Source organism: Ammospiza nelsoni, chromosome 17 (assembly GCF_027579445.1).
Source record: "Ammospiza nelsoni isolate bAmmNel1 chromosome 17, bAmmNel1.pri, whole genome shotgun sequence".
Classification (NCBI taxonomy): domain Eukaryota; kingdom Metazoa; phylum Chordata; class Aves; order Passeriformes; family Passerellidae; genus Ammospiza; species Ammospiza nelsoni.
Window position 1 is genome coordinate 8,800,454 of NC_080649.1, and position 27,613 is coordinate 8,828,066.

At 40.4% G+C, this 27,613-nt stretch overlaps 1 protein-coding gene across 3 annotated transcripts; it reads left to right on the forward strand.

Moving 5' to 3' along the window:
• The first annotated feature begins 2,731 nt into the window (after positions 1-2,731).
• On the forward strand, positions 2,732-27,427 carry MARF1 (meiosis regulator and mRNA stability factor 1). Of its 3 annotated transcripts, none has more exons than XM_059484169.1 (27): positions 2,732-2,761; positions 3,914-4,118; positions 5,596-6,267; positions 7,221-7,395; positions 8,740-8,966; positions 9,774-9,891; positions 10,561-10,733; positions 11,521-11,955; positions 12,480-12,649; positions 12,754-12,915; positions 13,148-13,337; positions 14,028-14,206; positions 15,107-15,187; positions 15,821-16,057; positions 16,796-16,915; positions 17,180-17,355; positions 17,595-17,815; positions 18,466-18,608; positions 19,839-19,972; positions 20,487-20,689; positions 21,161-21,388; positions 22,587-22,817; positions 22,923-23,135; positions 23,853-23,913; positions 24,011-24,151; positions 24,676-24,846; positions 24,986-27,427. In XM_059484169.1, exons 2-27 carry the CDS (start codon positions 3,972-3,974, stop codon positions 25,216-25,218), a joined length of 5,241 nt encoding a protein of 1,746 aa, XP_059340152.1. In that variant the 5' UTR covers positions 2,732-2,761; positions 3,914-3,971; the 3' UTR covers positions 25,219-27,427. The 3 variants fall into 3 exon arrangements, with proteins under 3 accessions (XP_059340152.1, XP_059340153.1, XP_059340154.1); XM_059484170.1 differs by lacking the exon at positions 2,732-2,761 and adding an exon at positions 3,010-3,095 and having other exon boundaries at positions 3,911-4,118; XM_059484171.1 differs by lacking the exon at positions 2,732-2,761 and having other exon boundaries at positions 3,981-4,118; positions 5,600-6,267.
• The last annotated feature ends 186 nt before the right edge of the window (positions 27,428-27,613 follow it).

Sequence of the window (27,613 nt, forward strand, 5' to 3'; positions counted from 1 at the left end):
TGCGGAACCAAAACAAAAACACAAATTATGGCACGTGTGTCTCTGCGGCCCGCACAGGCAGGGCCATGTGTCACCGGGTGTCACCGGGTGTCGCCGGGTGCCAGCTCAGCCCCACACTGCAGTGGGACGGACACCCACGCGCGGAGCCCGGCCCCAGCTCCGTTCACCTCTGATGTAACAGCGGGCCGGGAGCACGGCCGGCTCTGAACAGACTGGGCTGGACTGGAAATACACCTCTCCCAAAGGCGCTGGAACTGAGAGGATGGGTGCTTTTCTATAAATATTGCACCAGAAGGAATCTGTCCAGAACTCAGATAACTTTAACTGAGAAAGGTGACAAAAGCTATTCTACTTTCTTGTCAGGCATTCAGCAAAATAACTATATTCTCAGTTCAGATGTTCAACAGAAGTAAATGGAAACAAACTGTCATAAAACTATGAAGAGGAAACTAAATAAGGCATTTAAAAATTGGGTTAATAGCATTTGCAGTTCTGTCATTACCCAAGAATGTTTTTATTATCAGATAAGTTGCAGAAAATAAACCACATGCTATTGTAGTATCTTGCCAGTAATTAAAACAAATTATACATTGTTCACATGTTTGGGACAAAGGACATTTTACTTCAACACTTTAAGCAAATTTTTGAGGATAGTATGACTACACAGATTATGACAGAGGTACAGCTGAGGTCTTTAATATTTCTCATCTTGAAATATTTGTAAAACACAGTAAAATTTCTCCGATTTCAGAGGAAGCTGAGAGCCTCTCATCCAATTCTGAAACAGCACTCTAAAAAATGCCAGGGGCTCAGAGGCACTACCAGAGGCACTACTGTACACAAAGAATAAATATTCTTTAAAAAAGGAAACTTTAATCACTGTGACTGCCTTGTTTGCAAGAAGAACAAGAACACTTGTCTATTTCAAAATTAGCAGAGAAGGAGAAATTATTTTATGCATTTATTTTTAGTTTGCTGATTAATAATTAATAACTGGCAGATCTTTGTGGTGCTAGGATTCATGGGCTGGCTATTTCAATGAGAAGGCCACACTGATTCTTCCACGAAAACTAAGTGGGGAAAAATTTATCCACTGAAAGTTTTGGTAAGGTTGTAACAACTTATCTTTTGGCAATTAACTTCTGTTGGGAAAAAATACTTGCTTTTCTTAGAAAATTAAATAACTCACCACACCACCCACTCTATGGATGGAACAAGAACTGGTCAGCAATTTTCATTACAAACTACTGAACTGCTTTTTTTTGTTCAAATGAATTACTGGCACCCATAAAATGTGACAAACATTTTAGAATATCATATAGAAATATTGCTGTCACTGAAGAACAAGTATTTAACAGCAATAAAGCCTTTTTCTGTCTCTTTAAAGATGTTATATAGTTCTCTGCAATCTGTATATGCAGAATCAGATTTTCACATGCTTAAGCAAGCAACAGATTCTCACTACTTTAAAAAGCTTCTGATATCTCAAACTGACACTTTTTTATGAAACTGTCAAATGCTCATTAACAGCGCTGGTTTTTTAAGCAGAGCAGAACGCAGCAGCTCTTGGCACACAGCAGTGACACTCCCAGTGACCCTGGCAAGCCTGGCTGTGGCTCTCAGCTTTGTCACCAGGGCTTCTCCTTGCTGCTGCCTGCAGTCTCTTAGGCCAAGGTGCAAGTAAATTCCAGCTTAGCCTAATACCACAATTATGATCAAAAAATACTAGTGCACCAAAAAGAAGATGCCAGCCTGTGCTGTCACTAACCTCCCTCCTTGAGGGGCTCGGCCACCAGCTGAGGATGAAGCCCAGCCTGGATGCCAGGCCCAGCCTTCCGAGGGAGCTGTCAAACCGTGAGACAGAGCCACGTCTGTGGAAAGACAAGAACAGGAAAATTAGGAATAGGGGTAGGGTTGTTGAGACAAGCACTATTAGCAACACAAGGATTCAAGAGGAAATATACCACAGTGGAAAGTTACATAATCCTGAAACGAGCAAAGCCCAGTGACCTCTAGTGAGTTGGCAGTGCCACCACATCAACAGAGCAGCGATCCTGAGCGGATGCCCAAAGCTTTCTTGATGTTTCTTTGGGCGCCAGACTTCAGGTGCTTTGTCAAGGGGTGGGGACACACTAATGCCTAATCCAGTGGGTTCTTAGAAGGTTGTTTCTTTTTTTTCAAGCTGTGTACATCTGACTTGGGGAATAGCTAATGATGCCCAAGGCACCCAGAGAAAGCACAGAGAGGTCAGACATGTCTGTTAAAATAAGCACACAGCAGATTTCTGAAATATCTCCAGAGAGGGAGACTCCAACAGCCTCTCTGGACAATCAGTCCCAGAGCTCGGTCTCTCTCAAGGAAGAAGTTCTTCCTCGCGCTTAGGTGGAACTGTCCGGGCATCAGTTCCTGAGCAGAGCCCGGTCCCTGCTCTGAGCCCTCCCTGAAGGAACCTTCACGCTTTGTCCGTGTTTTACCCCAGCTTGTGGGCGTTTTATCCGGGTTTCTGTTTGTTTTACCCCGGTTTGTGTGTGTTTTACCCGGGTCTCAGTGCGTGTTTGACCCCCGGCAGCGCTCCGGACCCGCCTCACGGCCGCTGCTTTAAAGGAGGCGGGCGCGGGGCGTTACGACAGCCGGCTTTGCGGCAGCGCGCTGCTTTGCGGCGCGCGGCGGTGCCTGACGGCAGAAGGAGCGGAGCGGGAGGAGGGAGGACAACAAAGGCCGGAGGGGCCGCGGCGGGCGCGGGGCGGCGGGGCCGGCGCAGGTGAGGCGGCTCGGGGGGGCGCGGCCGGGCCCCCGGCAGCGCGGGGCTGCTGCGGCAGCCAAGGGCCGGCCCCGCGCGGCACGGCCCGTCCCGCGGCCGGAGCTGCGGCCGCCTCGGCCCGGGACGGCCGGAGCCCCGCAGCGCTCCGGGGCCGGGGGGCGGCCTGGCGAGGGAAGGGAAGGGTCGGGCTGGAAGCGCCCCGGGAGCCTCGGGACGGGGAGGGCAAAGCGCGGGCACGTGTGGATAGTGTCACCCTTACTGTTTACAGTTATCGTTTTAATTGCGAATAAACCGCTGCTATCAGCCACACGCGAAAGTAACGAACTCAAGAGTTGTAAGACTTGATGAACTTGATGTTGTAGGCAGCATAAATTTTGGGTAGCTAGAATTCGTGTGAATAAATATTTCAGCTTAAAGGAAAAAGTAAAACTTCTTTCGAGATTAAAAACAATGCAGAGGTAAATGTAGTGCCATGTAATGTGTTTTATGGTTATTGTGCTTAATATTAAGTACAAAAGAACCCGAAGGAGTGGAGTCTAATGAATGCAGCACGGAGTTGGAGAGTAAAATGCTTCATTGCTAACTATTGTTTTTCTGCTACTGAGCTTTATGTTTCTTTCTGTTTCTGTAAAGCTAAATTGAGGATTAGCAGAAGTGCTAGTAAGTTATTTTAATAATTCAAAGCTCTGTTTAAATGCTAAATACTGTGTGCTTAATACAGGTGTGTCGTGTATAGGTTGTCTTAACCAATAGAAAAACAGCTGAATATGCAGCTCAATTGTCACAGCCAAGTTCAGTTGCACCTGTTGTGTATTTGCAGTTGAGCTGTTCTTGCCCCCTGGATTTGCTTTCTAGGAGAGTGCACTGAAAGTTTGGGGGTACTGTTTTATGTGGGCAGCTGTGTGACTCCAGCTAATGCCATGGACTTCAAGGTGTTTCTCCTCAGACTGGTTCTTCTGTGCTGTGGGTCACGAGGAGCATTCCTGTGTTAAAAAGGAGTTAAGGCCTTGGCCATAGGCAAAATTAAATTTAACATAATTAATGCAAGTTCACTAACAGAGCCGTAGTGGAATTCTTAAGACCACTCTGATTTTTCTCTGCCTTGCTTTAAAGGTTATTTAAAGCATGCTTTTTGTTTTTTCCTCTTAGCAGGTGGGAAGAATGAAAGGAAGGGGGGATGAAAGGATGTTGAACCTTTTTGTTTGGATGTATGATGGAAGGAAACAGGACGGAGAACCTCTGCAATAGATCCTTGGGATGGCTTCAGAGACAAGAGAATGATGCTAAGCCATGGCTCTGGAAGCTTTCTGATTGCTTTTCTGCTGCTGAGAAGGCTTTGCCTTGTAGTGCAAAAACGGTAATTTCTGCCTGCCCTGAGGGAGTGCTGGGGCTGGGGGCTGACTCCAGGGGTGTTACTGACTGAGGGGGTGGGAGGGAAGGAGGAGGAGGAGGGGGCAGCAGCTGCCAAGGTGAGTACAAAACCTGCCTGGGGATTTGGGGCCTTGGGTTGTGTTCACAGCTCACAGCTGTGGTGCTGAGAAGGGACAAGCTGCTGTGCTTGTCAGGCTTTCCTCTCCACAGCTGTTTGGGGCCATGCAGCTGGCTGCCCAAAAGGTGGGTGAGGAGCTTCTGGGGAGCTCTGCCAAGTTATTGCTGAAGAGCAGAGTGGGGAGGTCATGCTTCCAATTCATCTGTTTAGTTTGGAGGCAAATTTAGCTCTCTGAATTATTATTATTATGTAGTAGCTGCAGCAATTGTGGATACTGTTCTTCACAAGGTCCTACTTTTCCCTTGTTTCCATTTCTTTAAATGTTCCTTTAATGTACATAATTCTATGCATTTAAGATGCAAAGGGCTGTGGATTAGAAGGAGTAGTACAACATAATTAGGTACTTGAGCAAGTGAGCTCCAACTGCTGAGAAACGCTCTTCAGACTCATTTAATCTGCCTAAGTGAAGACATAAGAGAAATGGATGAGCATTTGCTGTTTTCATGTGTTGAGGATTAGGAAGGAAGCTGCCATAAAATCTGGAATTTAGGATATAAATCAGTTCCAGACAGATTTTTGGCTGAGTTTATCTACATGAAATGTAGCATCAAGTTGAGAGGAATGAGTAATTAATTATTCATTCATGTATAGTAGGAAATGCAATAAATTCAATTTGAAAAATACAAGTTGGTCAGAAGTTTTGTAGCAATGTTCCGTCCAGGTTACCTCTGCTGACCTTGACTATTCTGTGCTTCTTTTAACCTTGCTTGGTTTTCACTGCTGGCATTTTAAAAAACTTTTTCTTCTAGTTTGTGCCTTTGTGTTTACATCTTGATATCTGAAATCAGAGTAGACAAGAACCACTTAGTTGTTGTGAGACTGTAGCCTTCTTTGCCCTCTGCTATATTACCTGCTTGATGTTATTTCTAATTTTTGAAGTCATTCTTTTAATACATTACTTTCACAATTTGAATAACATTTTTACATCTTTATTTGAGCTAAAATACGATGACTTACGGATCTGCAACTTGTGAAGTGGCTCTCTTAGAGTTAGCATAACAGTTTTTCTGCTTTTTTCATTCTGTTTTGTGGACTCCTTGCTGTTTGGTTTATAGCTCTCTGGGTTTGTTGCTTCCAAAGTCCACTGATACCAGTATTCCTAGGGCTGGCACATGTAACTGGCATGGTTCTCTTTAACGTTTTACATGTTCAGTCAGCAAGGTAATAGTAGTCATAAAGATAGCACTTTAAATCTAAAATCATAATAGTCTAAAAATACCTGCTTCTTACCCTATAAAATTGTTTTATTCATGTACCTGAATGTAATTGAGCTTTTATTTTCCAGAAAGATTACATGGAGAACAAGAAAGCTGCTGTAGAGTTGAAGGATGCTCCATCTCCTCATGCCGGCTCTAAATTGTTTCCAGCAGTGCCGCTTCCCGATGTTCATCCTCTTCAGCAACAGCAACTTCAGCTTTCCCCTGGCCCCAAAGTAAGCTGCTGTGCTCATGGCTCTGACTCTTCTTGCACTCCACAAATGCATTGTGGTGGTGGTGGAGGTGGGAACCTGATTCACCCTGGCACAATATTAGACTCAAAAAGCACTGGGACGATAACTTGTCAAGTAGGGTCGGGATTTGCTTATCAGTCTGCATCTTCACTGAAGAACCCTCCAGCTAGAAGCAATTTGGCAGGAATTCCCAGTGAGTTCTCTGGTATGTGTGTAGAAAACAGTGTATCTTCCTGTCAGCATCTGGCCTGTTGTGGAAAACTCCATTTCCAGCCGTGTCACGGTAACGTGCACAAGCTGCATCAGTTCCCAGCCCTGCCGAGCTGCCCATCCTCCTCTGGCTATTTCCCCTGTCCCGAGTTCACCGCGGGGGCTGCGGGGCACTTGGACGAGCACGGGTCACAGCCGGAGCTGCCGCCACGCGTGTGCGCCAACCCTCTGCACCTAAACGTGGTGCCCCCCGTGTGTCTGAAGGGCTCTCACTACTGCACTGACTGCTTGAGCAAGGTTTGTACACCCCACCTTTCTCCTTCCTTACTCTGCTGCGTGGTTCGTGTCAAAAGTGTGTAGCTTGAGTGAAACAACAGCTCCTGTGGGTGCAGCTTGCATCCCCCTTGGTTGTGCAGACAGCCTTTTGAAAGCTGAGCTCCTTCCTGAGGTGACATTCAGCGCAATGGGAAGACAAAAGAGCTATCACAATGTTCTTGTAATGTACTTGAGTGGAGTTTTTACTTCTTTCAAATCCAGTCATCTCCTCTTTACAGCTCCAATTAAACTGTTCCATTGTAGGGACTCTGGGAAAAGGCTAACAGCAGTTAAGATGTACCCTTGGGCAGCTGATCAATAAAGAGCCATTTGTAAGTCAGGCAATGCATCTTATGCCTCAAGGATATTCTAGTCTTGGTTTGGTGTGATAGATCTTAGTTCCGTCTTCCCAAAATTGTAATTTATACTTTAGTACCAATTTAGTAAAGTTCAGAACTATTACTAGGAATTTCTAGTGAAATAATAAACTCAGCTTTGCAATATCTGTTACTTAAAGTTCTAAGTTTAAGTTTCCAATATAAAAGTGAGTTATATTTAGTTCATTTTAATGAACTAATTGGTCAATTCAATATATTTGGAATTAACACACCCTCTACTCTCCATGTGCAGGTTTTGTATACTAGGTCTCTGATTTTTGTTGGTTTTTTTAAAGGATGCATATTAGTACTACTTAAAGGTGGCATGTCTTGATATGTTGAGTTTAGTAGAATCTATCCTTGCATTTGGAAATCTAAAGATGAATATGCTGGGATAGAAGCTTCCTTCATGCCATCATACTGTTGTTAATTAGCATTGCAAAGGAAATCTGAACTGGCATTTGTAGCAGAAAGGAAACCAAGTGTTTGTAGCATGGAATAGCATGTGTTAATATTGTATACTAAATAAACATGTATTCTGAAAAATTGTCCCAACAGCCAACCAGGAACAGCCTAGTTGATGCTGCTAAAATTTGGCCAAATATTCCTCCTCCAAGTGCACAGACTGCACCTGTTCCTATCCCAATCTGTAATGGCTGTGGAACCAAAGGAGCAGGAAATGAGAAGAGTTTGATACTGGCAAGCAGCCTTGGCAAATCACCACAGAAATATGGTAAAACACATTTGTTTGAAACTTCCATTTAGTGGATGTTCTCCTTTTAGCTACTGTTACACAGCAAGAGTTCTCTTAAATTGCACTATTATCTGGAAACTTCTATAAAGTCACAGAAGACTAAGCAGTAAAAAAATACCTTGTGTCTGTTTTGAAAATTCATTACTTGGTTTTACATATTTTGACTTCTTAGCTGATTTACTGTATTGTTTACATAGAGTTTTGATTTTACTATTATTATTTTTACTGTTTTAAGAACTAGAAAAAGAAATTCTGCTGACTTGGAAGCTATTTTGTTTTGGTGATGTGTAAAGAAATTATCTTCAGCCATATTTGTGAAGTATTTTCATAGTCTAGTGTCTATTGTCACTCCACATGCAGTAAAGGTGTAACATTTATAATTCTCAAGTTCTCCTAAGAGGAAAATACTGTGTGAAATAATTTCTTGGGCTTTCTGCAATGTTAGTACTGCTTCAACTACAAAATCATATCTAGTATAAAAGTTACAAACTTTAAAGTCATAGAATATTAAGAAATTGAGAGTTTTACTGTTACTTCAAAACTACATCCATTTTAAGGTGAGACACATCAATCAAGTGTCTTTTACCAAATGCCATTCCAGTGAATCTTTTGGGTAACCAACCAACAAACAAATGATTGTCAGGTGTGCCTTATTTTAAATTCTCAGCTAACACTAATTTGTACCTTGTTTTTGAACTGTGAGGATTCTGTGTTGTTTCTCATGTTTCTTACCAAGTTGTTTTGTGGGGATGGAATGGTTATATAATGTTAGTTCAAATTTAAATCTATTTTCAGAGTGCTGAAACACCAGCTTAGCCTGCAGTAGCAAAAATTCCATAGCTCACTCTCCTGAGCTGTAGGATACTTTGTTAGTTCTGTATTGCCTTGATTTTTTCTCTAATCCCCATCATGGTACTGGTCATATCATCCAGTTTTGTTTAGATTTCTTATCTAATCCACAATGTAAATTTGAACAGCTTCCATGTTTTGCTTCTGTTACTGATACAGCACCAAGTATTGCACAACTTCAGACAGTTTTTTTGTGACATTTGGTAATTTTTCTAAAACACATTACTTGATTGTTTGAGAGCTTAAAAGTGAAGTCAGAGATGTCATGCATCTTTATCCTAATCTGACAGTGACTAAATTTTTGCTTAAGACTGATTGGATTTGTTTGTTGGATTCCTTAAGAGAGTAAAACTGAACTTGCATTCCTGGGAATGTTGTTCATAAAACTTCTCATGTGCAAAGATCATACTGTGCTAAGTTCAATGTTTTCAGTGTTTGGAAATAAAAATGAGCTGTGTTCTTACACCTGCACAGGGTCCCCAGAAGTTGCAGTAACAGGCCAGGTTCTGGAAAATTTACCCCCTATTGGAGTCTTCTGGGACATTGAGAACTGCTCAGTTCCCAGTGGCCGTTCAGCTGTGGCAGTTGTGCAGAGGATTCGGGAGAAGTTTTTTAAAGGTCACAGAGAGGCAGAATTCATCTGTGTGTGTGACATCAGTAAAGAAAATAAAGAAGTCATTGAGGAGCTAAACAACTGCCAGGTATCCAGCCAGCACCAGCTTGGTGTTCTTGCTTGAGAGTTTGTGTACTTTGAGTGTGCCAAGATTGATTCACGTTCATTAGAGCTTTATTTGCTTCTGTGGGGTTAGTGCATCTTCAGTTTATGGATGGGCTCTCTAATACTGATTTCTTTTTGCTGCTGTGATAGTTTTTAAAAGTGAATCTGCCTTCTGTTTTCTGTAGGTAACTGGTTTAGCTTTAGTTTTAGTTTTTGCTAGAGTGTGTTTATTTCATCCAGTAAAATGTGGTGGTGGAGTTTTTGTTATCCTTCAAATCTGTGATCAAATTATTAACCTAAAAGAGCTATGGTTCTGTGAAATTAACTTTTTTACTTTGTTGGTGAGTACTGTGCTGATTGGTAAGGACACCTGTAGGTTAGTGCTGTTGTTTGGAGTGCTGTTGTTTACAGTACATATATTTTCCATTGATACATTCTGTTTCTTGGTATTTTTTTATAACTTTTTGTGTTGATTTCTATGCCAGAAATTTCTGCCCTCTAAATTACAGATATGTTAACAGGTTGACAGTTTTTTGGAATGTTTTTGAGGTGTATGAGTTGTGATCCTTAATGCAGAGCAGCAGAAGTCCCCCCAAAGACATTGCTGAACAACTAGGGTTGAAGTTTAGTGCTTACACCTCTATGTATTCTATTCTGTGCATGTGTGCATTAATTTACCTAAATTAAGAGTGCATGCAAGAGCTTGTATTTTAACTTTTTTTTAAATTCCATTGAAGTAAGCACAGTTCATATTGAAGCTTTTTTTCAGTGTATTTATGTATTTCCACAGGTGACTGTTGCACACATCAATGCTACAGCCAAGAATGCTGCTGATGACAAACTCAGACAGAGTCTGAGGAGATTTGCTGATACACACACTGCACCTGCCACTGTGGTTCTTGTGTCAAGTAAGTGTTTTTGGTACTCAGCTACAGTGCTGGCTTCAGGTCCTCTCTTCCATGGTATTTTTACATATGGCACCATTTTGATTTCCAAGGGTGGTGTTTCAGCTTTAACTGACCTGTTGAAGAATTCTTAATGTCAGTGGCAGCAAAGGAAGAGCAGGGACAGTAAGATGAGAACTTGGCTCAGTTCAGTCACTGTTATGATTTGCTGCCTTTTTGAATATCAGTAGGTGTGTGTGTGACTACTGTCTAAAGTTAGCTTCAGCAGGAAGCCCATAAATTAAAACTCATGGAGTTATATATATGGTCTGAGCAAAATGTATGTTGTTAATTCTCATAGCAGCATATTCTATATTATATATCAGTTAAATCTGCAATCCATTCAGCTGTTGAAGCTAAACAAATGTTTGCTGTAGAAATACCCAGTACCAGTCCAGTGCCCTGCTGATGAATTGCTACAAGCTGCTGTTCAAAGGAAGCCCTTGTCTTTAGACTGAATGTGAACTGCTGATTTAAATAATGGCTGAGAAGCCTTTTAGCTGTTGGTGCTTTTTCATTGGAAATTTCCAATGAGAAATACAACTGTTGAGTGAGATTTATGGGTTTCTCCTCCAATTATATGTTTTAGATTTTTCAAGTGTTTCCTTGCCTGTTTCATTTCCCCCCCTCCAGCGGATGTGAACTTTGCTTTGGAGCTGAGTGACCTGAGACATCGCCATGGTTTCCGAATCATTTTGGTACATAAAAACCAAGCTTCAGAAGCACTCTTACATCATGCCCATGAACTTATTTGTTTTGAAGAATTTATTTCAGACTTGCCACCGAGGTTACCGCTGAAAATGCCGGTAAATATTTTAGTTCTTGGTGCAGCAGACATTTTCAAGTGTCAAATTGCAGTTTTTGTTGTAATTTAGGAGGAGAGCAGGCTGAAATTATGTGTGTGTTGTGATGGGGAATGTCTCCTGTGTATTTGGCCACTGTCTGTATGTCAGTTGCTACCATGTGAATGTTTGCTTTCTGCTTTGAGGCAGGAAGAGTGAAATACTAAATGTGAAAGTAGTTAACTAAAAAGTGAAATAATAAAGGCACATTCTTACTAATAACTATTTTACCAGATAGTGATCTTACTTGCTTTTCTTTACCTTGCAGAAAGTTTAAGTAAGAACTTAGTTGCGAATTAAGACATATTAGTGATGCATTAAGTTTTGAGTGATTGTGCCTTTTCTTGGGTTTTTGCCTTCCTTGGTGATTGCCTCTGGATATGTTGTGGTGTCTTTGTACAGCACTCATGACTTTTTCTTTCTTGAAATAACTTCCTGACCTATGCATGCTTTCACATGCATGTATAGAATATATAGGTTATTGGATAGTTAACAATGGTGCTTTCTCATCTAGAGAATTGATAGGGACTCTGTAGTCTATTCTGACTTTATATTGGAGATGGAATTTTGAGGATCTATCCTGGTCTGAGAGATTTTCAAACAAATTGAGTGCTGCAAAAGGGATGACTTGGTGATGGGATAGGGGTGGTGGGAGGAGGGCATGGTCACCAGAACCAGTGTTAGAACTATTGCTTTGGAACCAGAGGGTGTTCTGGCATCATCAAATTTAAACTTTCCTTCCTTTTGACAGGCCTGTCATACACTGTTATATGTCTATAATCTGCCAACAAACAGAGACAGCAAAAGTGTCAGCAATCGCCTGCGGCGTCTGTCAGACAACTGTGGGGGGAAGGTGCTGAGCATCTCTGGCAGCAGCGCCATTCTGCGCTTCCTGAACCAGGAGAGCGCGGAGCGGGCGCGGAAGCGAATGGAAAATGAGGATGTTTTTGGAAACAGGATTGTAGTGTCTTTCACGCCCAAAAACAAAGAACTCAATGAAACAAAAAGCTCCAGCTTTGTGGGGACTGACAAGGTCAAGTCTCCCAAAAAAGTTAACAAGAACACGAAGTTGTGCCTCCTCAACAAAGATTCAAATGATCAGTCTGCTGCTACCAAAGGCTCTTCTGGGAGGGGATTCCAGATTCATGGATCTGTCATCAAACCCACAAATGTCAAAAGTTTACAGGTATTGTTGTTCTGCCTTGTTCCCTATTCTTGCTTTTCCTTGTGTTCTGAGGATTGCTTCTCTTACTGCTTTAACTTGTCTGTCCTAATAAATGAATAACTGTAATGTGTGGTGACATTCCTGAATGAGAGCTGTGTTCATCTGCTTGGGAAACACGGGCAGTTTATGTGAGGGTGGTTGTTGTCCCCCCTCCCTGCCACGTTTTTGTCAGTTTGGAAATACTGCTGGTACTTGCTCTCAAATTCTAGCCACTTTTGACTTCTGCAGTGGTGATAGGTAACATCTAGAGTGATCCATTTGGCTTGTTTTAAGAGAGGTAGGGTTAGACCTATAGTGTAGCAAAACATTTCAACTAATTAGCACTTTACTGTCGTCTGCCACAGAAAATCAAAAATTCCTTCTTATGAAATACCAATGAAAAGAAAGAAAAAATGGTCAGCCATCTAGCCTTCCATCAGAAAGAAGGCCTCTGGCAAGGGATGAGTGGTGCTTTGATGCTGACCTTTTTTATCTGTTTCACATAGGAGCTGTGCCGCCTCGAATCAAAGAACGTCAGTAGAAATACTGAAAACCAGCAAGAACGTTTAAGAGAACAAATTCCTTCTCCTCAGAGTAACTCGAATGCAGCAATTTCTGTGTCTCTGGCAACCAAAAAAATGGGAGCAGGAGAATCATCCTCCAAAAATAGTCAGAAGTAAGTTTAGGAATAAAAAAAGATGTAGACATTAGTAACACAAATTTTTAATGTAAATTCTGCAACATGATGTTTTTTCTTTTTCTTATATATATTTGTAATAGAAAAGAGACCTCTGCTTCCAGAAGCATTACCAATTCCCCTGTAGATAAAAAAGATAAAGATGAAACTGTATTTCAGGTCAGCTATCCTTCTGCTTTCAGTAAGTTGACGGCCTCAAGACAACTCAGTCCTTTACTCATGTCTCAGAGTTGCTGGTCATCTCGGTAAGTGTCTGTCTGTCTTGGGAGGGGAAGTGAGACTTCATCAGTGTATACATTGATTATTCACAGCTTATTTGCTTGTGCTGGAATTTGTTTTGCCTTCACATGTGTACTGGGAACATCCCTTTTAGGTGAAGTGCATAAATACAGCATTTGTGCCTATTATCTGATTTTGAGATGTATATATTGGAGTTGTGCAGTTCCTTCAGCTCATAAATATTTTTATTTTACCCAGGAGTATGTCTCCCAACCTTTCAAATAGATCATCTCCACTCACATTCAATGTAGTGAATCATACCAGTGGTACAGACTGCCCTGATCCCTTTGCAAATGGTGCAGACATTCAGATCAGCAACATAGATTACAGATTGTCCAGAAAAGAGTTGCAGCAAAACTTACAAGAAATCTTCTCAAGACATGGCAAGGTAAAGGTTCAAGTTCTTTTATTAAATCTGTGTTTATATAGTTCCTGTATATGTATTTAGGGGTGTGGTTTTAGGTTCAGGTGAGAAGGAAGAGAAAGGTTTTGGAGCAGGACTTTTAAACTTTGTTAAAAGGATGGATTGTGGTTTTGGTTTTTTTTCATTAAAGACAGATAACCACTTGTACTAGGTTTTTAATTTGTGTGTGGTCTTCATAGATCTGATATTCTGAAGTTTTTAATATAAAATTCTTACTAAGTGGCACATTAGTATGTAGGGATGAGACTTAAGCTTTAACAGGATAACCTTTTTGAGCTGTAGAGCTGAATTCCTAATGTCAGCTTAAAAATCACAGTAAAAACTGTTTTGAGTCAGAAGCAATCAGAAGCAGGGGAAGTGTGAATTGGTAAAAAGCAATTATGGAAGGTGAGGTCAGTTGTCCTATTTCGGTCTGATCTGTGGATGGCGTTTTTCTGGCATAATCTTTACATTGAAAGATGATGCTTGTGTTAATGAAACACCATGGGTTTGCCTTAGTCCAGGATCACTGCCTGGCTGTTGTTTGCATTGCCCTCGTGGCTGTGGTTCATCACACTCCCTTCCCTATTCTTGTTGGCTCTTGACCATAGCAAGACTCTGCTCTGGTGGTGATATGTTTTGGTGTAAATGTATGAGGTATTTTCTTCCCCACAGGTAAAAAGTGTGGAGCTCAGTCCCCACACAGACTACCAGCTGAAGGCTATGGTTCAGATGGAGAATCTGCAAGAAGCCATCACTGCTGTCAACAGTCTGCACAGATACAAAATTGGCAGTAAGAGGATCCAGGTCTCATTAGCAACGGGAGCTGCTAGTAAATCACTCTCTCTGCTTAGGTAATAAGCACTTTGGCATCTTCTTAATTGTCCTAGCATGTAGTAGTAGCTGAGAGATGATTTAAAATACTGCTTAAAGGGATAATAGGGAAGTAAAGTAAAATCTGATGTGTGACCTGATGCATGTGTTAAATACAACTAGGCTGGTTTTTAGTTTGGCATTTCTGCACTGCTTATATTCTAAGTTCCATCTGAAGACTCTAGATCTCTGTTTAAGAGGGTTTAATAGCTGTGCTACTATTCCTGCTAATACTGATATACCTTTAACTTAATTTGTGCAGCTGAGTTAAGATTACACTGGGCATCTTTATTTCTTCTGTCTTCCAAGAAAATGTGTATGAATTTAGTTTTTGAGGGTGGGTACACAGTTGGAAACACCAACAGCATTTCATTTGCTACCTGGAACGTGATACAACTTAAGAGTGCTGATGCTTGTGAGAATACATTTAGGTTTTTTTTTCTTACTGAAAGAAAGCATTAGGAAAGAAGCTGTCATCATTTTTTCATAGAATGAAACTATTCTACACTTATGTGCTACTTGTCATTGTATAACTTAGAGCTTTATTTCATTCTAGCCTGTTCAAAGTTTGTCATGTCATGACCAGGCTGGTAACTGCTAATGCTGCAGCTTTGTTGAATTCTATAGATGCTCAGATTTTAGCGCCACCTATGAAAGCTGCAACTCCTTCAGAGACATGACCTGATGAATTAGCAGAAATGTTACTACTTGTGCTCCCTGATCTAAAATGACAACTTTTGTACTGCTGGAATGGAAAAGAACACACTTTGTCCTGTTTTATGTATAGTTCATGAACTGTTTCTGTAAATATCTTGCTAATTTAGGCTAGAGTCTAATAACAGCATTAATTTTGTGCTAATGCTGCAAAACTTCTCTTAAAGCTCAGAAGCAATGTCCATTCTGCAGGATGCACCTGCTTGTTGCTTGCCTGTGTTCAAATTTGTAGAGATCTATGAAAAAAAGTAAGTTCCTGGTTTCCTCTTCAGTGCTTCTAAAAAAAGAATCTGATCGTGTATGATTGTTTGCAGTGACTTAGATTAGCAAAGTGGAGAATTATGAATTTTTGTTCTTAGGTGCTGCAGCATATTTTGTACCCAGAGGCAATCATGGCAAAACTGTGTTGCCATCTTATTGCACTGTTGTCTCCTTATCACAAAAGTTGCACACCCTCTTGGTGTTTCTCATGGGCTGCTCCTCACAGCACTGACTCTTTCATCTTCACACTCCAGTTCCCTTCTCACCCAGCCACCCCACTCTTTTATAGCATCTGCTTCTCATTGCTTACAGCTGTGGCCTGTTAAAGTCAGGCCTGTTCCTAATCTTTGATAATTGGCCCAGCTGCAACTCCTTAGGGGTGAGATTACTTTCTATGCTATCTTTATTTTCTTATATTCTATCCCCCTACAAAACTGGCCTTTTTTAGGGGGGTTTACTTTCAGTGTTTTGCTCAGTTCTTCTGCACTGATTGAATAGGTTAGTTACCTTAACATTCTGCATGTAATTGTTTCTAGCATATTCCTGTTTATTAAAAGGCAGATGACAGCATTGCCTTAGCTGCCTTTATAAATGCCTTTCTTTCAATGTCTCCCTGTCAGGTTTGGCCGTAAGCTGATTGTGTCAGACCTGTACAGACTGACGGACACCGTGGCCATCCGTGACCAGGGCAGTGGCAGGCTCGTGTGCCTCCTGCCCAGCAGCCAGGCCAGGCAGAGCCCCCTGGGATCCTCCCAGTCACACGATGGCTCCTCAGCAAACTGTAGCCCAATAATATTTGAAGAGTTGGAATATCACGAGCCTGTTTGTAAGCAGCATTGCCTGAATAAAGACTTTATGTAAGCTGTGTATAAAATATTATAAATATTTCAAATATTTGAACAGTGTTTATAGTGAACCTGTGTATTAAAGCTGAGGTGCATGTTCTCATAATGTGCTCTAATCACTCCTCATGTGTTTACAAGTATAAGGCAGAAAGCAGTGAGATGGGCCAGGGGATTTTCTAGGCAGTTCTCTTGGGTTGGTGTGTCCAGGTAAGATGATTGTGTTCTAGCACAGCTGCCAGGATTGAGCACATCTTTAATGGAAGCTGGAAGGTTCCCTGCATTCCTCTGGTTTTGTAGGAAGGTTATATATACCAGAGACTTCTATTACCTGAATTTCATTGTGTAATTGTTGCTGATTTTGTCCTCCAGCTATATTTAGTGAGTGATTCATAGGGAGTTGCAGGTTTCTTAAAGCCATGTATTAAGTTTTTTGTTAAATTCAACAGCTGCCAGGTTGTGCTAGTAGAGCAGTTATTAGGTGATTATTGTTAACTGCCTGGTATGTGCTGCTAAAATATAATGTGAAAGTTTTATTAGGTAATAAAAATATGGTCTTCTAAATGTTACTTCTGGAAATTTGCTGTAGCTGTATTCTTTTGGGGGAAAAATTATGAACGTTGGTTGTACTGTACTACAAGTGCTATTGTCACTAGTAGCAGTATATTATGTGCATATAGTATTATGTTTAATATCTATGTGAGCACAGATATTATGTTAAAGCATAAAAACCTGAACCTCTTATTTTTGCAGTGAACATGAGTTTGATCCAGATTCTTATAGAATTCCTTTTGTGGTTTTGTCTCTGAAGACATTTGCTCCCCAAGTTCACAGCCTTTTACAGACACATGAGGGTACTGTGCCTTTACTAAGGTAAAGTATTTTAATTTCTGTTTTAAGTAAGGTCTGATAGGTTGAAGACATAAAACTTTTTAGGAATAATCCTGTTGTATATACACTCAATTCTTACATAAAATGGTATTCTTTAGAGCAAATGAATACACTATGAAGTGATCACTTAAAAAATCATGTTTAGCAAAAACAGCACTTATTTAAAATACGTATTTCATGAAGTTTTATGACAATTATTATAGTGATATTTTAGTGTATAATGGAAGCTTTTTTTTGCCTCCATAGTTTTCCTGATTGTTACATGTCAGAGTTCAATGATCTTGAAATGGTGCCAGAAGGTCAAGGTGGTGTTCCCTTAGAACATCTGATTACCTGTGTTCCTGGAGTTAACATTGCCACTGCCCAAAATGGCATTAAAGTTATCAAATGGATACATAACAAACCACCACCTCCTACTGCAGGTAAGTATTCCTGCTTAAAACTTTTTCTGTTCACTTATTTTTATGCTAAAAAATTAAGCTAATAAGTTCTGCTAATAAAATAAACATGTATAAGTGTGTAAACTTCTTATGAGGAGAAACTTTCAGCTTGAATGTTCATACTTTTCTCCTATGCTGTAGCTTCAATCTGTAAGTAAAGTTAAGTGTTTAGTGGAAGAGTACTTGTGGAAGGTACAATAATATGACTTTTTTGTTTGTAGATCCTTGGCTCCTGCGTTCCAAGAGCCCTGTAGGTAATCCCCAGCTCATTCAGTTCAGTCGAGAAGTGATAGATCTGCTAAAAAGCCAACCATCCTGTGTCATCCCTGTCAGCAAGTTCATCCCAACCTACCATCACCACTTTGCCAAGCAATGCAGAGTGTCTGACTATGGCTATTCCAAATTAATGGAGCTGCTGGAAGCCGTGCCTCATGTGCTGCAGGTGGGTGATGTGCTGCTGGCCACTCTGGCCTGGGGAATTATGGCTGCAGCCATCTGAATTCCTGGTTACTGTTGTAGAATAGGTGCTGGACAGTACCTAGTGCCCTTTGAAGGAGCTGGTTGATTCAACCTTGATGGGTGTGTTCTTTTTTGAGATGCTGTTTCTGTGCCCACCCTTTCAAAACAACTTCTGGGAAAACCTCAGGAATAAAGTTTGAAGCTGCTTTTGACCTATGGCTGGTGCTTGGGTAAAAGTTTTCAGTTGTGCTGTGTGCAGCATAAGAACACTGCAAATGCTGAGTGTTCATGATTTAGGCTGAGATTTGTTGCCTGTGGCTTGAAGGGATTTCTGTGAGAAATTCTCACAGAACCTTATTACAAAACCCCTGTGGTCACACTCACAACTTTGAACAGTAGTTGGTTGTAGGATTTTTAAATAACCAGCACAAATGTGCAGAAGTTGCAGTAGCACTAATGGATGAATTTTTGAATTTCTCAAAGTAGTTCTTGGTACAGAAAGTGAGGGGCCTCATGAGGCTCCATTCCAGATGCTGTCTCCATTACATTCTTTTCCTAGCCTACCTATACTAATACTGGCTTTTAAATACTGAGGGTGCTGGATGTGAGTGACCAAATCTGGTTTTCTTTCAGATTCTGGGCATGGGTTCCAAGCGCTTGTTAACGCTGACACACAGAGCTCAGGTGAAACGCTTCACTCAAGATTTACTGAAGCTGCTCAAGTCCCAGGCCAGCAAGCAAGTTATTGTGAGGGAATTCTTGCAGGCTTACCACTGGTAAGTTACCCTAATGAAACTGTGCAGGGCCTGTTTGTTAATGGTGATTTTAATACCTAGTGCAAGAGGAGTCAGCACATAAAATCTCAAAATAAAACTGTGGTGATTACAGTACCTTTTTATTGCGATGTGGAAGTTCACACTTCCAATGAAAGCAAAAATTAAAAGCTCTCTGCCATATTTTATTTCTTCCTTTAGTACTTTAGGTTCATTTGACTTCATTTGGGTTGGAAATGGGTTATTGTATTTCATTAGTTCTCTTCAAAGCCATGACTGCAGCATTGAATTTAAGCAAGTAGGTCATGGCGCATTAACATGAACAGTAAAGGGAAGACTTAGTGTAGGCTTTCTTCAGAAGGTAATATAAAATGAGTAGATTAACGGCCAGGAGTTACTTTTACTACTTGAATTGGATCTAGCAGTGGCAAAAATTGGGAGAAGTGCCTATCTGCAAGCATCCTGAAAAATAGGGTTTTATTTGGCTTTTTTAAACTACCAAGATTGATGTTTTCTTTAATAGGAAGATAGAAAGTAATTGTTATGTGCTTTAAACAAACCATGGCATCTTAGGGTGAACCTGTGAATCTACCTTTACATGTGTGCTGTTGTAAATCATGTGCCAACAGCTCCTTTTTGGGAGTGCACTCCCCTATTTCCACTCTTAGCAAAAATACATTATTGGTTGTTTATAAATCTACTTAATGTAGAGCCAGCACTGGCCACTTGTTGAATAAGAATGCTTGAAGTGTTCTTGCTTCTGAGAGATTTTGGTTAGAGAAGTGATAAAACACATTTTAATACATTACACAGTACTGGGAAGCTTTAATATGATGTTTTCCAGGAGATGGTCTCTACCTTCTCTTGAGACCTGTTATTGTTTAAAAGAGATATGTTATATGGCTGTAACTATTAAGCAAACACAGAGAATACTCTGTAGAAGTGCAGCCAGCTGGAACTGTATACACAGCACAATTACATGTTCCTAAAGCACTTAAAACCACTGGCTGATGTGTACAGCTCTTTGTTACACTGATTGCTCACATGACAGTAAATCTTAGAATGGATTTCTAGTTTCCCTTTGTTTTCCAGGATGGTACTGCCAATGTGGAAATTGTCCCTATGTTTTTTAGGATTTGACGCTTGCTTTCTCAGCTCACCGAAAAATATATTTTTTGCCTCCACAGCATGCATTAATACTTATATTAACACACAATTTTTTGAAACTTTCAGGTGTTTCTCTAAGGATTGGGATGTTACTGAGTATGGAGTGTGTGAACTGGCTGATATTATATCAGAAATTCCAGACACAACCATCTGTTTGTCACAGCAAGACAATGAAATGGTGATTTGTATTCCTAAAAGAGGTATGTCCATGAAAGTTTCTTGTGCAGTTTCTAATAGATTGTTCTTTGACTGTTCTAAAGCTTTAGTAACTCAAATGTGTAGGAGTGACTTGGATTTTTGTATAATGGTTTTTCTACTTTTATAACTAAGTTGCTAAGTTCCAGCAAATCAAGATTGTCATTCTTTGAACACTTAAAATAGAGCAGGAAAACAGGTGGCAGAAAACATAAAATAATGCTACTACTTCTGCATGTAGTTGTACTGTCTGTGGAATGATTAGGCAGTGAATTGTTTTCATACAGGACAAAGTGCCAACATATTTGGCCATTTAAAAAGGCTACTTCTAAAGGCCTGATAACCTGATTATTTTGGACTTTTAAACATGTAATCCTAATAAAGGTCTCAGTGGTAGAAGAGTGACTTGGCATAATACATGATCATGCTGAAAATCAGCCATTGTTTGCTTATTGTATTCTGTTGCATTTCATAAGCATGTTGGAATGTAGCTCTTGCTTTTTTTTTTTTTTATTTTAGAGCGTACCCAGGAGGAAATTGAGAGAACCAAGCAGTTTTCCAAGGAGGTGGTGGATCTGCTGCGGCACCAGCCCCATTTCCGAATGCCCTTCAATAAATTTATTCCATGTTACCACCACCACTTTGGGCGCCAGTGCAAACTCGCTTACTATGGGTTTACAAAACTACTTGAACTCTTTGAAGCCATACCAGATGTCTTACTTGTAAGTTCCAAATGATAAGCTGGTCTAAAGGATTTTTCTGGAGTATATGCAACTGTTTCAGCTGGGGTTATATTTCTCATGAACTTTAGTGTGAGTTATAAACTCTGCACCAGTCATGTTAAGACAGCTGTTTTTAAGAAAATCTTAATGCTATTTTGCTAAAATGGTCCATGGTTTTGAGCACATTCAGGAGGCTGTTTGTTAACAAATTGAAACAAAATTGGGTGTCTCAAAGTTGGAGCTAAGTTTTATTATAATTGTGTTCAATTTGCTTTAAAAAAGTAAACAGTTTTGCTGCTTGTTTTATTATTTCAGACGATACACAGTTTTGCTTGCTGTACAAACAGCTTTTGAGGCGCTGAGTCCTGATGCACAGTAAATCCTGCAGGCCCTGAGTTTGAACTACAGCTCACACATTGCTGAGGTGATTGATGCAGTCTGGATGAACAAAGCGTCTCTTGTGCTCTGTAGGTGCTGGAGTGTGGGGAGGAGAAGATCCTGGCGCTGACAGAGGTGGAGCAGGTGAAGGCAGTGGCTGCCCAGCTGGTGAAGCTGCTGCGGGCACAGAAGGACAATGCCCTGCTGCTGGCGGAGCTGCTGCCCGAGTACAGCCGCACCTTCGGCTACGCCCTGCGCCTGCACGACTTCGACGTCAGCTCCGTGCCGGCCCTCATGCAGAAACTCTGCCACGTGGTGAAGGTAACCCTTGGCCCTGGCTGCTGTCCCTCTGCAACCTGGGGGGGTTGTGTTGTCACTGTTGTATTTTCTGAGAAATCCCTTTGCCAGGATTTCTTCCCCTGGGAAGATGAGAAGCCTCAGAGAAAAAAAAAACCAATATTATCTCATTTGGTGCTCCTGTGTTTGCTGCTTTGGAATGTGGTCCGGAGATTGTTTGCCAACTGGTCATTGTTTGATTGGTGTCATGTGAATTGTTTTTACTTAATGACCAATCCCCATCAGCTGTGTCGGACTCTGAGGAGTCAGGCATGAGTTTTTCATCATCATTCTTTGTTGCCTTCTGTCTGTATCCTTTCTGTATTCTTTAGTATAGTTTTAGTATAGTATTCTTAAATATAATATCATAAAATAATAAATTAGCCTTCTAAGAACATGGAGTCATATTCACTCATCTCTCACCTCATCCTGGGGACCCCTACAAATGCCACAGTTGTCTTAAGGAGTTCTCTGTCTCACAGGATGTGGCTCAGTACCTGTAATGAAACGTTGTTTCCAGAGTACAGCATAAAGTCAGGAAGGGGAAATTCCAAAAGGGTTTTTAATGAAGTTTCTGTATTCTTACAATGTTCTCTTTGCTCCTTTGTAACCTTGCAGCATTTTCTGGGATGTTTCTTTAACAAATAAGTAAAAGATTCTATTCTAACACTTATTTAAACAGTACAAATTTTTTCCCTCCACCTGACTCCTACCTGTGAGAAGGTTTTTTGATAACTGTAGTAGTTTTCAGTCTTCTAATGCTTTCAGTTCCTTTACTTTTTTAGCTGTGGTTTGAGACTTTGACTCTGAACATAAATACATAAGTGGTCTTCTGTGGCAGTGGAAAAGAGAGGTTACAGCTACATGGGTGTGGGCACATTGCTTTAGTTGCTCCACTTTTGTTGACTTAGCAGCTGGTGTTTGGCTGGAGCTCAGTCAGGACCAGCTGGCTTGTAACAAAGAGTAAAATCATACCTGCCAGTGGACAGAAACTGCTGCACAGCTGTACAAGTTTTGTGTATTTAAAGTAAATATTTACATGGAATAGGGTGCTTGATTTTTGTGTGCCCTTTGCTAGGGGAATATCAGGTACAGCTATGCTCAAATAAACCCCAGCTATACATTTTATTTTTAATTCAGTCTCTTCTATGTTCTTAACTTCTTTCCCAATTAATTTTTCCAGGTGGTTGACACAGAATCTGGCAAGCAAATTCAGCTGATAAATAGAAAATCTCTGCGGACTCTGACTGCCCAGCTGCTGGTCTTGCTGATGTCCTGGGATGGAACATCCTTGCTCTCAGTTGAGCAGCTTAAGCAACATTATGAAGCAGTCCACAGTACTTCACTTAATCCATGTGAATATGGATTTATGACCTTAACTGAACTCCTGAAGAGTCTGCCTTACTTGGTTGAGGTGTGTGATCTCTTGCTTTTCTGATATGTTTGAAAAGCCATTGTGCCTAGAGGCTCTGGAAGTGTGTGCTCTAATTCTCATTTTTTTCTTTTTCTGTTTTACTAGGTTTTTACCAATGGTGCAGCAGAAGAATATGTCAAGCTTACAAATCTGTATGTTTTTGCAAAGAATGTGAGGTCCTTACTTCACACCTACCATTATCAGCAGATTTTTCTTCATGAGTTCCCAGTAGCATACAGCAAATACACAGGAGAAGTGCTGCAGCCTAAAGCATATGGATGCAATAATTTAGAAGAGCTCTTGGGAGCAATTCCACAGGTGTGAAGAACTCAGTTTTGCACTATTACATTGAGATTTCTGTATGAATTAAAAGCAGTTACACAACCACAGTTTCTGTTAGCTGGGGTGACTTACTGGAATAATTACCTTCTTCAGAGAGGCTTATACCACTTGTATTTTTAACACACTGCTGAGAAATCAGGAGAAGAAAATCAACCAGCACATGTGTTTTGGAGAAATTGTGCTTAAGAACTGTTCCTAGTAAGGCTGTAAACATCCCTGGCATCTCTGAGTGAGAGAATTGATTTTCTGTCTGTGTGAGTGAATGGTTGTACAGTACTGAACCTTCATTTTGATCAGAGTGCATTATTTGGTTGGGAGTGAATTCTGGGACCTTGTCACAAGTGCCATGTTCTTGTCATCCACATATCCTAAGTGCTCTGGGATAATTCTGTGACATAGTTTGTGGCTAGAGTATTTCCTTTAAGTAGGCCAATCTTTCTGAAGAGTGACAAAGAATTTTTTCAGTTCCATGTTTAAACATTTAGTTTCATTTATGTTTATTTAGTGTACTTTCTGGAACTATAGTTTGCCTTTGGTATCAGTTACTTTGAGCCTGTACTTGAGTAGTGTAGTACAAATTAGCAATGTGCTTTAGGTTACTCTGGAAATCATGTCAGTGCAAAGCTGGGTGAAAGGCAGTGAGCAAATGAGCTTAGCATGGGCTGATGTTCAACTCTGCTTCCTTCTTAACAGGTGGTCTGGATTAAAGGACATGGCCATAAGAGAATTGTAGTCCTGAAGAATGATATGAAAAGTAAGCCATTGCCATTTTGAGCAATATCTTGGTTTTCTTTTATGTTTTTTAAGAGGCAGCTTGAGTTAACTAACCAAATGAACTTCCCTTTTTGTAGCTCGTTTTAGCTCACCTAGCTTTCCCCCTGCTGATCATGTAGATGATCATGGAAATCAACTTGCTGACAATAATGGACATATTATGGAGACCCAAGGATCCACTTCCTCAATGGAACTAAATCTAGGAGGGCCTAGCAATGGTAATGCAAAGTTGGTTTATATAAGGAATTTATTGTCTTAGGGGAAATAAGCAGAATAATTGAAGCAGCACGGGGAAAGGTGAGTTAGTAAATCTGAACTTGGGTAAATATGCAATTTGGCTTGAAAGCTTGTTGAACTTGTCTGAGTTTGTGGTTGGGCTTGTGTTCTGAGCTGCTGGTCTATAAATGTGTATATAGGGAGAGAGCTTCTGGGTATTGCTTCCCAGGGATTTGGTGGAAATTTAAGTCTATGGACATGAAGCTAATGAGGGATGAGGGTCAGCAGCAGCTTCTGCTAGCATTGCTTTCTGTATTCTGATGAGAATTTACTTAGATGCTCTTGATGCAGCAAATAAATCTGAGATTAATTAGAATTAATTAAATTAGATTGGTGTTAGCATTTCAAACAGAGCATAGTTCTGAAATCCTCGGGTTTGCATCTGGAGACTTTACATTTACCTGTAACAGTAGTGACGCCTTCACAGCTTACAGATGCTCTGAAAGATGTTCCCTTGTCTCTGTAGTTTCTAATCAAACCGAGCAGGAACTTCTTTGCCTCACAAACACATCTCCTGTTGATCTCCTGTGTGAGCCAGTCCCTTCCTGCCTGCCATCCCCCCAGCTGAGACCTGACCCTGTGGTTCTTGAGTCTGCAGACCTCATCCAGTTTGAGGAACGCCCTGCACCCCTCCCAGGTAAGACTTTGCCTCCCTTTGTTGCTTCAAATCAGGCTGATGAATTCTATTTGAGTATTTTATTGCCTAACAGCAGAGAAATTATATTTAAAAAAAAAAAAACCAGCATCAGTAAATTGAGTTGTCTTCTTTCTTTTAGAGATAATGATTTTAACAGAAGAAGAAAAGCAGACAATTGTTACCACAGCTCAAGAAAAGCTGATCTCTGGTTCTGTGGTGTCTGACACCACAGAGAATGCTTCAGTGCCTCCCTGTCAGTCCTCTGAAACCCAAGTAAACAAAGAAGCAACGGACAGCCCAGCCAAAAAGCAACACAAAAACAAGGTCAAATTGGCAGCAAACTTCTCACTTGCACCTGTAACCAAGCTTTAACTCTTCCTTTTTAGTGTGAAGGACAAACACCTATGGACTGTGCACAAAGTAAAGCTGTTTGCTAGCCCATGTGTATTTTAATGGAAAACCTAGAGGAATTAATTTGTATTTAATGTATTCTGTGAAAATTTTGTTCCTTTTACACTGAACACAGCTGTTAGCAGAGCAGATTTTTTTCTATTATTTTGAAAAAAAATCTGGCATTTGTTAAATTATTCTTAAATTTTACAGTTTTTCATAAACGTGTTCAGTAAAAGCAAAATATTAATCCAACAAACACGGAACAGATTTTATTTTCTTTAAGCCTTGTTGGTGATGTAATCATACATGTAGCATATTGTATTCTATAGGCTGTTGCTTACTGGTATTGTTTCAGACAGTATTAATGAAATGCATGATTTGTCTTTCAAAAGCCTGTTGAGAAATTTTAACTCGCTGACCGGGGATGACAAGAGTGAGGGGAGCTGATTGTCCTCCCGAGGGGAAACTTGTTCTCTGACCTCTCAGGTGACTTGTAGCTGCATGGGAAATGCTTGTTAAAGATGTCTGTAGGAGGCTGTGGGTCTTGTGTAAAACTTGTTTTAAATGTGTTTTTGCTGTAGCTTTCAGTTCATTTTGGAGCTTTCTAGGACACTGATGCTTTACCCTTCCCTCATACTGAGTTTGTCTGGCTTGGGTTTGGTTAAGGGAAAGACTGTCTTGATGTCATGAGTGTAAGATACAGACACACACATTTTCATTGTGTCTAGAAATGAAGTGAGGAAGATTCTGAAATATGCATCTAATGCATAAATTACAGATAATGGAGCAGGTCTTATTAAAATGGCTGGTGATGGAAGGTGTTGATGCTATTTCCACCTGTAAGGAAAGTTCTAGCTACATGTGGAAATGCTAAGGTTGTTCTGCTTAACCTTGTTTTCTCTTTTTAAGCATGTTCAGTAATGGGAAGCTCCTTTGATGATGTGCTGTCTTTTAGCTGTGTCTGTTTTTATTCTGAGACTTACTCCTAGTGTTGGCAGCTTTTTGAATTTGTGGTATCTTGTGTTGGCTTTTGCAAGGGCCAGCTTTGGGAGGGAGGCTGAGTCAGTGGATGACCTTAACTCTAGTGAGCAGAACTGTCCAGGTGTGAGACTTTCTACCCATTCTGGGTAACCATGGCATTTACAATGGGTTGTATTTGCCAGGCAGCAAATAAATGCTTGTAGTATTGAAAGAACCTATACTAGAAGTTTTCCACTGGCCAACTGAGTGTTTTTTAGAGGGATTCTATTGTAATATGCAGGAGATGGAACACAGGCTCTAATTTTTCAGCCAGCAGCAGGAAATGCCACTGAACAATGGCTATGGACAGATTTTTACTAGTCAGATTTTGTTATAAAATCTTTTATATTTAGGCAAGTATTACCAGTAGTGAGTTTATAGCCATTGTGAGTGCAAAGAACACTGGGAAGTTTTTCTGAGCATTATGGCACAGTATTTTTGAGTCCACAGTAAACCTCTGCAGACATACTGTTATGGAAGAAGAAATTTAGAAGTAAGTTTTCTTGGAATGTTTTTAGTGAGTTAAATGCAAGAAAATCTGCTTTCACCTTACCTTTGATAAGGTTGACAGTGGTCAGTCTAGATCTTTGTTTCAGGAGAGCATGCATTGGAGGAGAGACCTGCCTGGAATGGTATTTTCATGAGGTGCAGCTACAAGTCATTTGGAGCACTAAAGAAAACCAGGTTTTTGCTTCAGAGGAAAATATGGTGTTTATCCAAGTAATGTGGTGGTTATACCACCTATGGAGGTCAGCATATCTTATCTGGATTCATGTGTGATTCTGCTGAAATTGCTGTTTGAAAGTAATAGAATAATACTTTTGAGAAGTTGTGTTCATAGTGTAACAAAATAGCTAATTGAATTGCAATATATTTTTTTATCCAAAGGGTTAAATGAATGATGTGACTTACAGATTTAAAAGCATTGCAACCATGAAATTCTTTAATTTAGCAAATAAATGTACTACTTCAGATTCATGTTTGTTTAAAAGAAAAAATGTCACTGAAGCCCTCAATTTATGCACTATTTTTTCCTTGGAATGGGAGAGAGAAGAAAGACTTCTTTTCTTAGCTGTCTACTTTGTTTGGACACTTTCTTTTGTGGCTCAAGTGCTGTTTTGTGTGTTGGGACCAAACAGTTGTCAATAAAATTTTCAAGCAAGCATAACTCTTGTCCTTGTCTCAAAACCTGTGGGGGGGGAAAAAACCAAACAAAAAACAAACCAACCTCTAGAATACTTAACTTGCTGTGTCATGGTAAATTTAATTATTGAGACAGAACAGAGCTGGGGTTTAGTGAGGACTAAAGAAATGTAAATTGTGGAGGTTGAAGCTTTTCCCAGATTTTGCAATT

Bases quoted from the DNA above. Each gene is read 5' to 3' on its own strand.
- MARF1 (XM_059484169.1), top strand. From the start codon at position 3,972: ATGATGGAAGGAAACAGGACGGAGAACCTCTGCAATAGATCCTTGGGA. The intron at 4,119-5,595 runs GTAATTTCTGCC...TTTATTTTCCAG, and splicing joins TGCCTTGTAGTGCAAAAACG to AAAGATTACATGGAGAACAA. The intron at 14,207-15,106 runs GTAATAAGCACT...CTTCTCTTAAAG, and splicing joins AAATCACTCTCTCTGCTTAG to CTCAGAAGCAATGTCCATTC.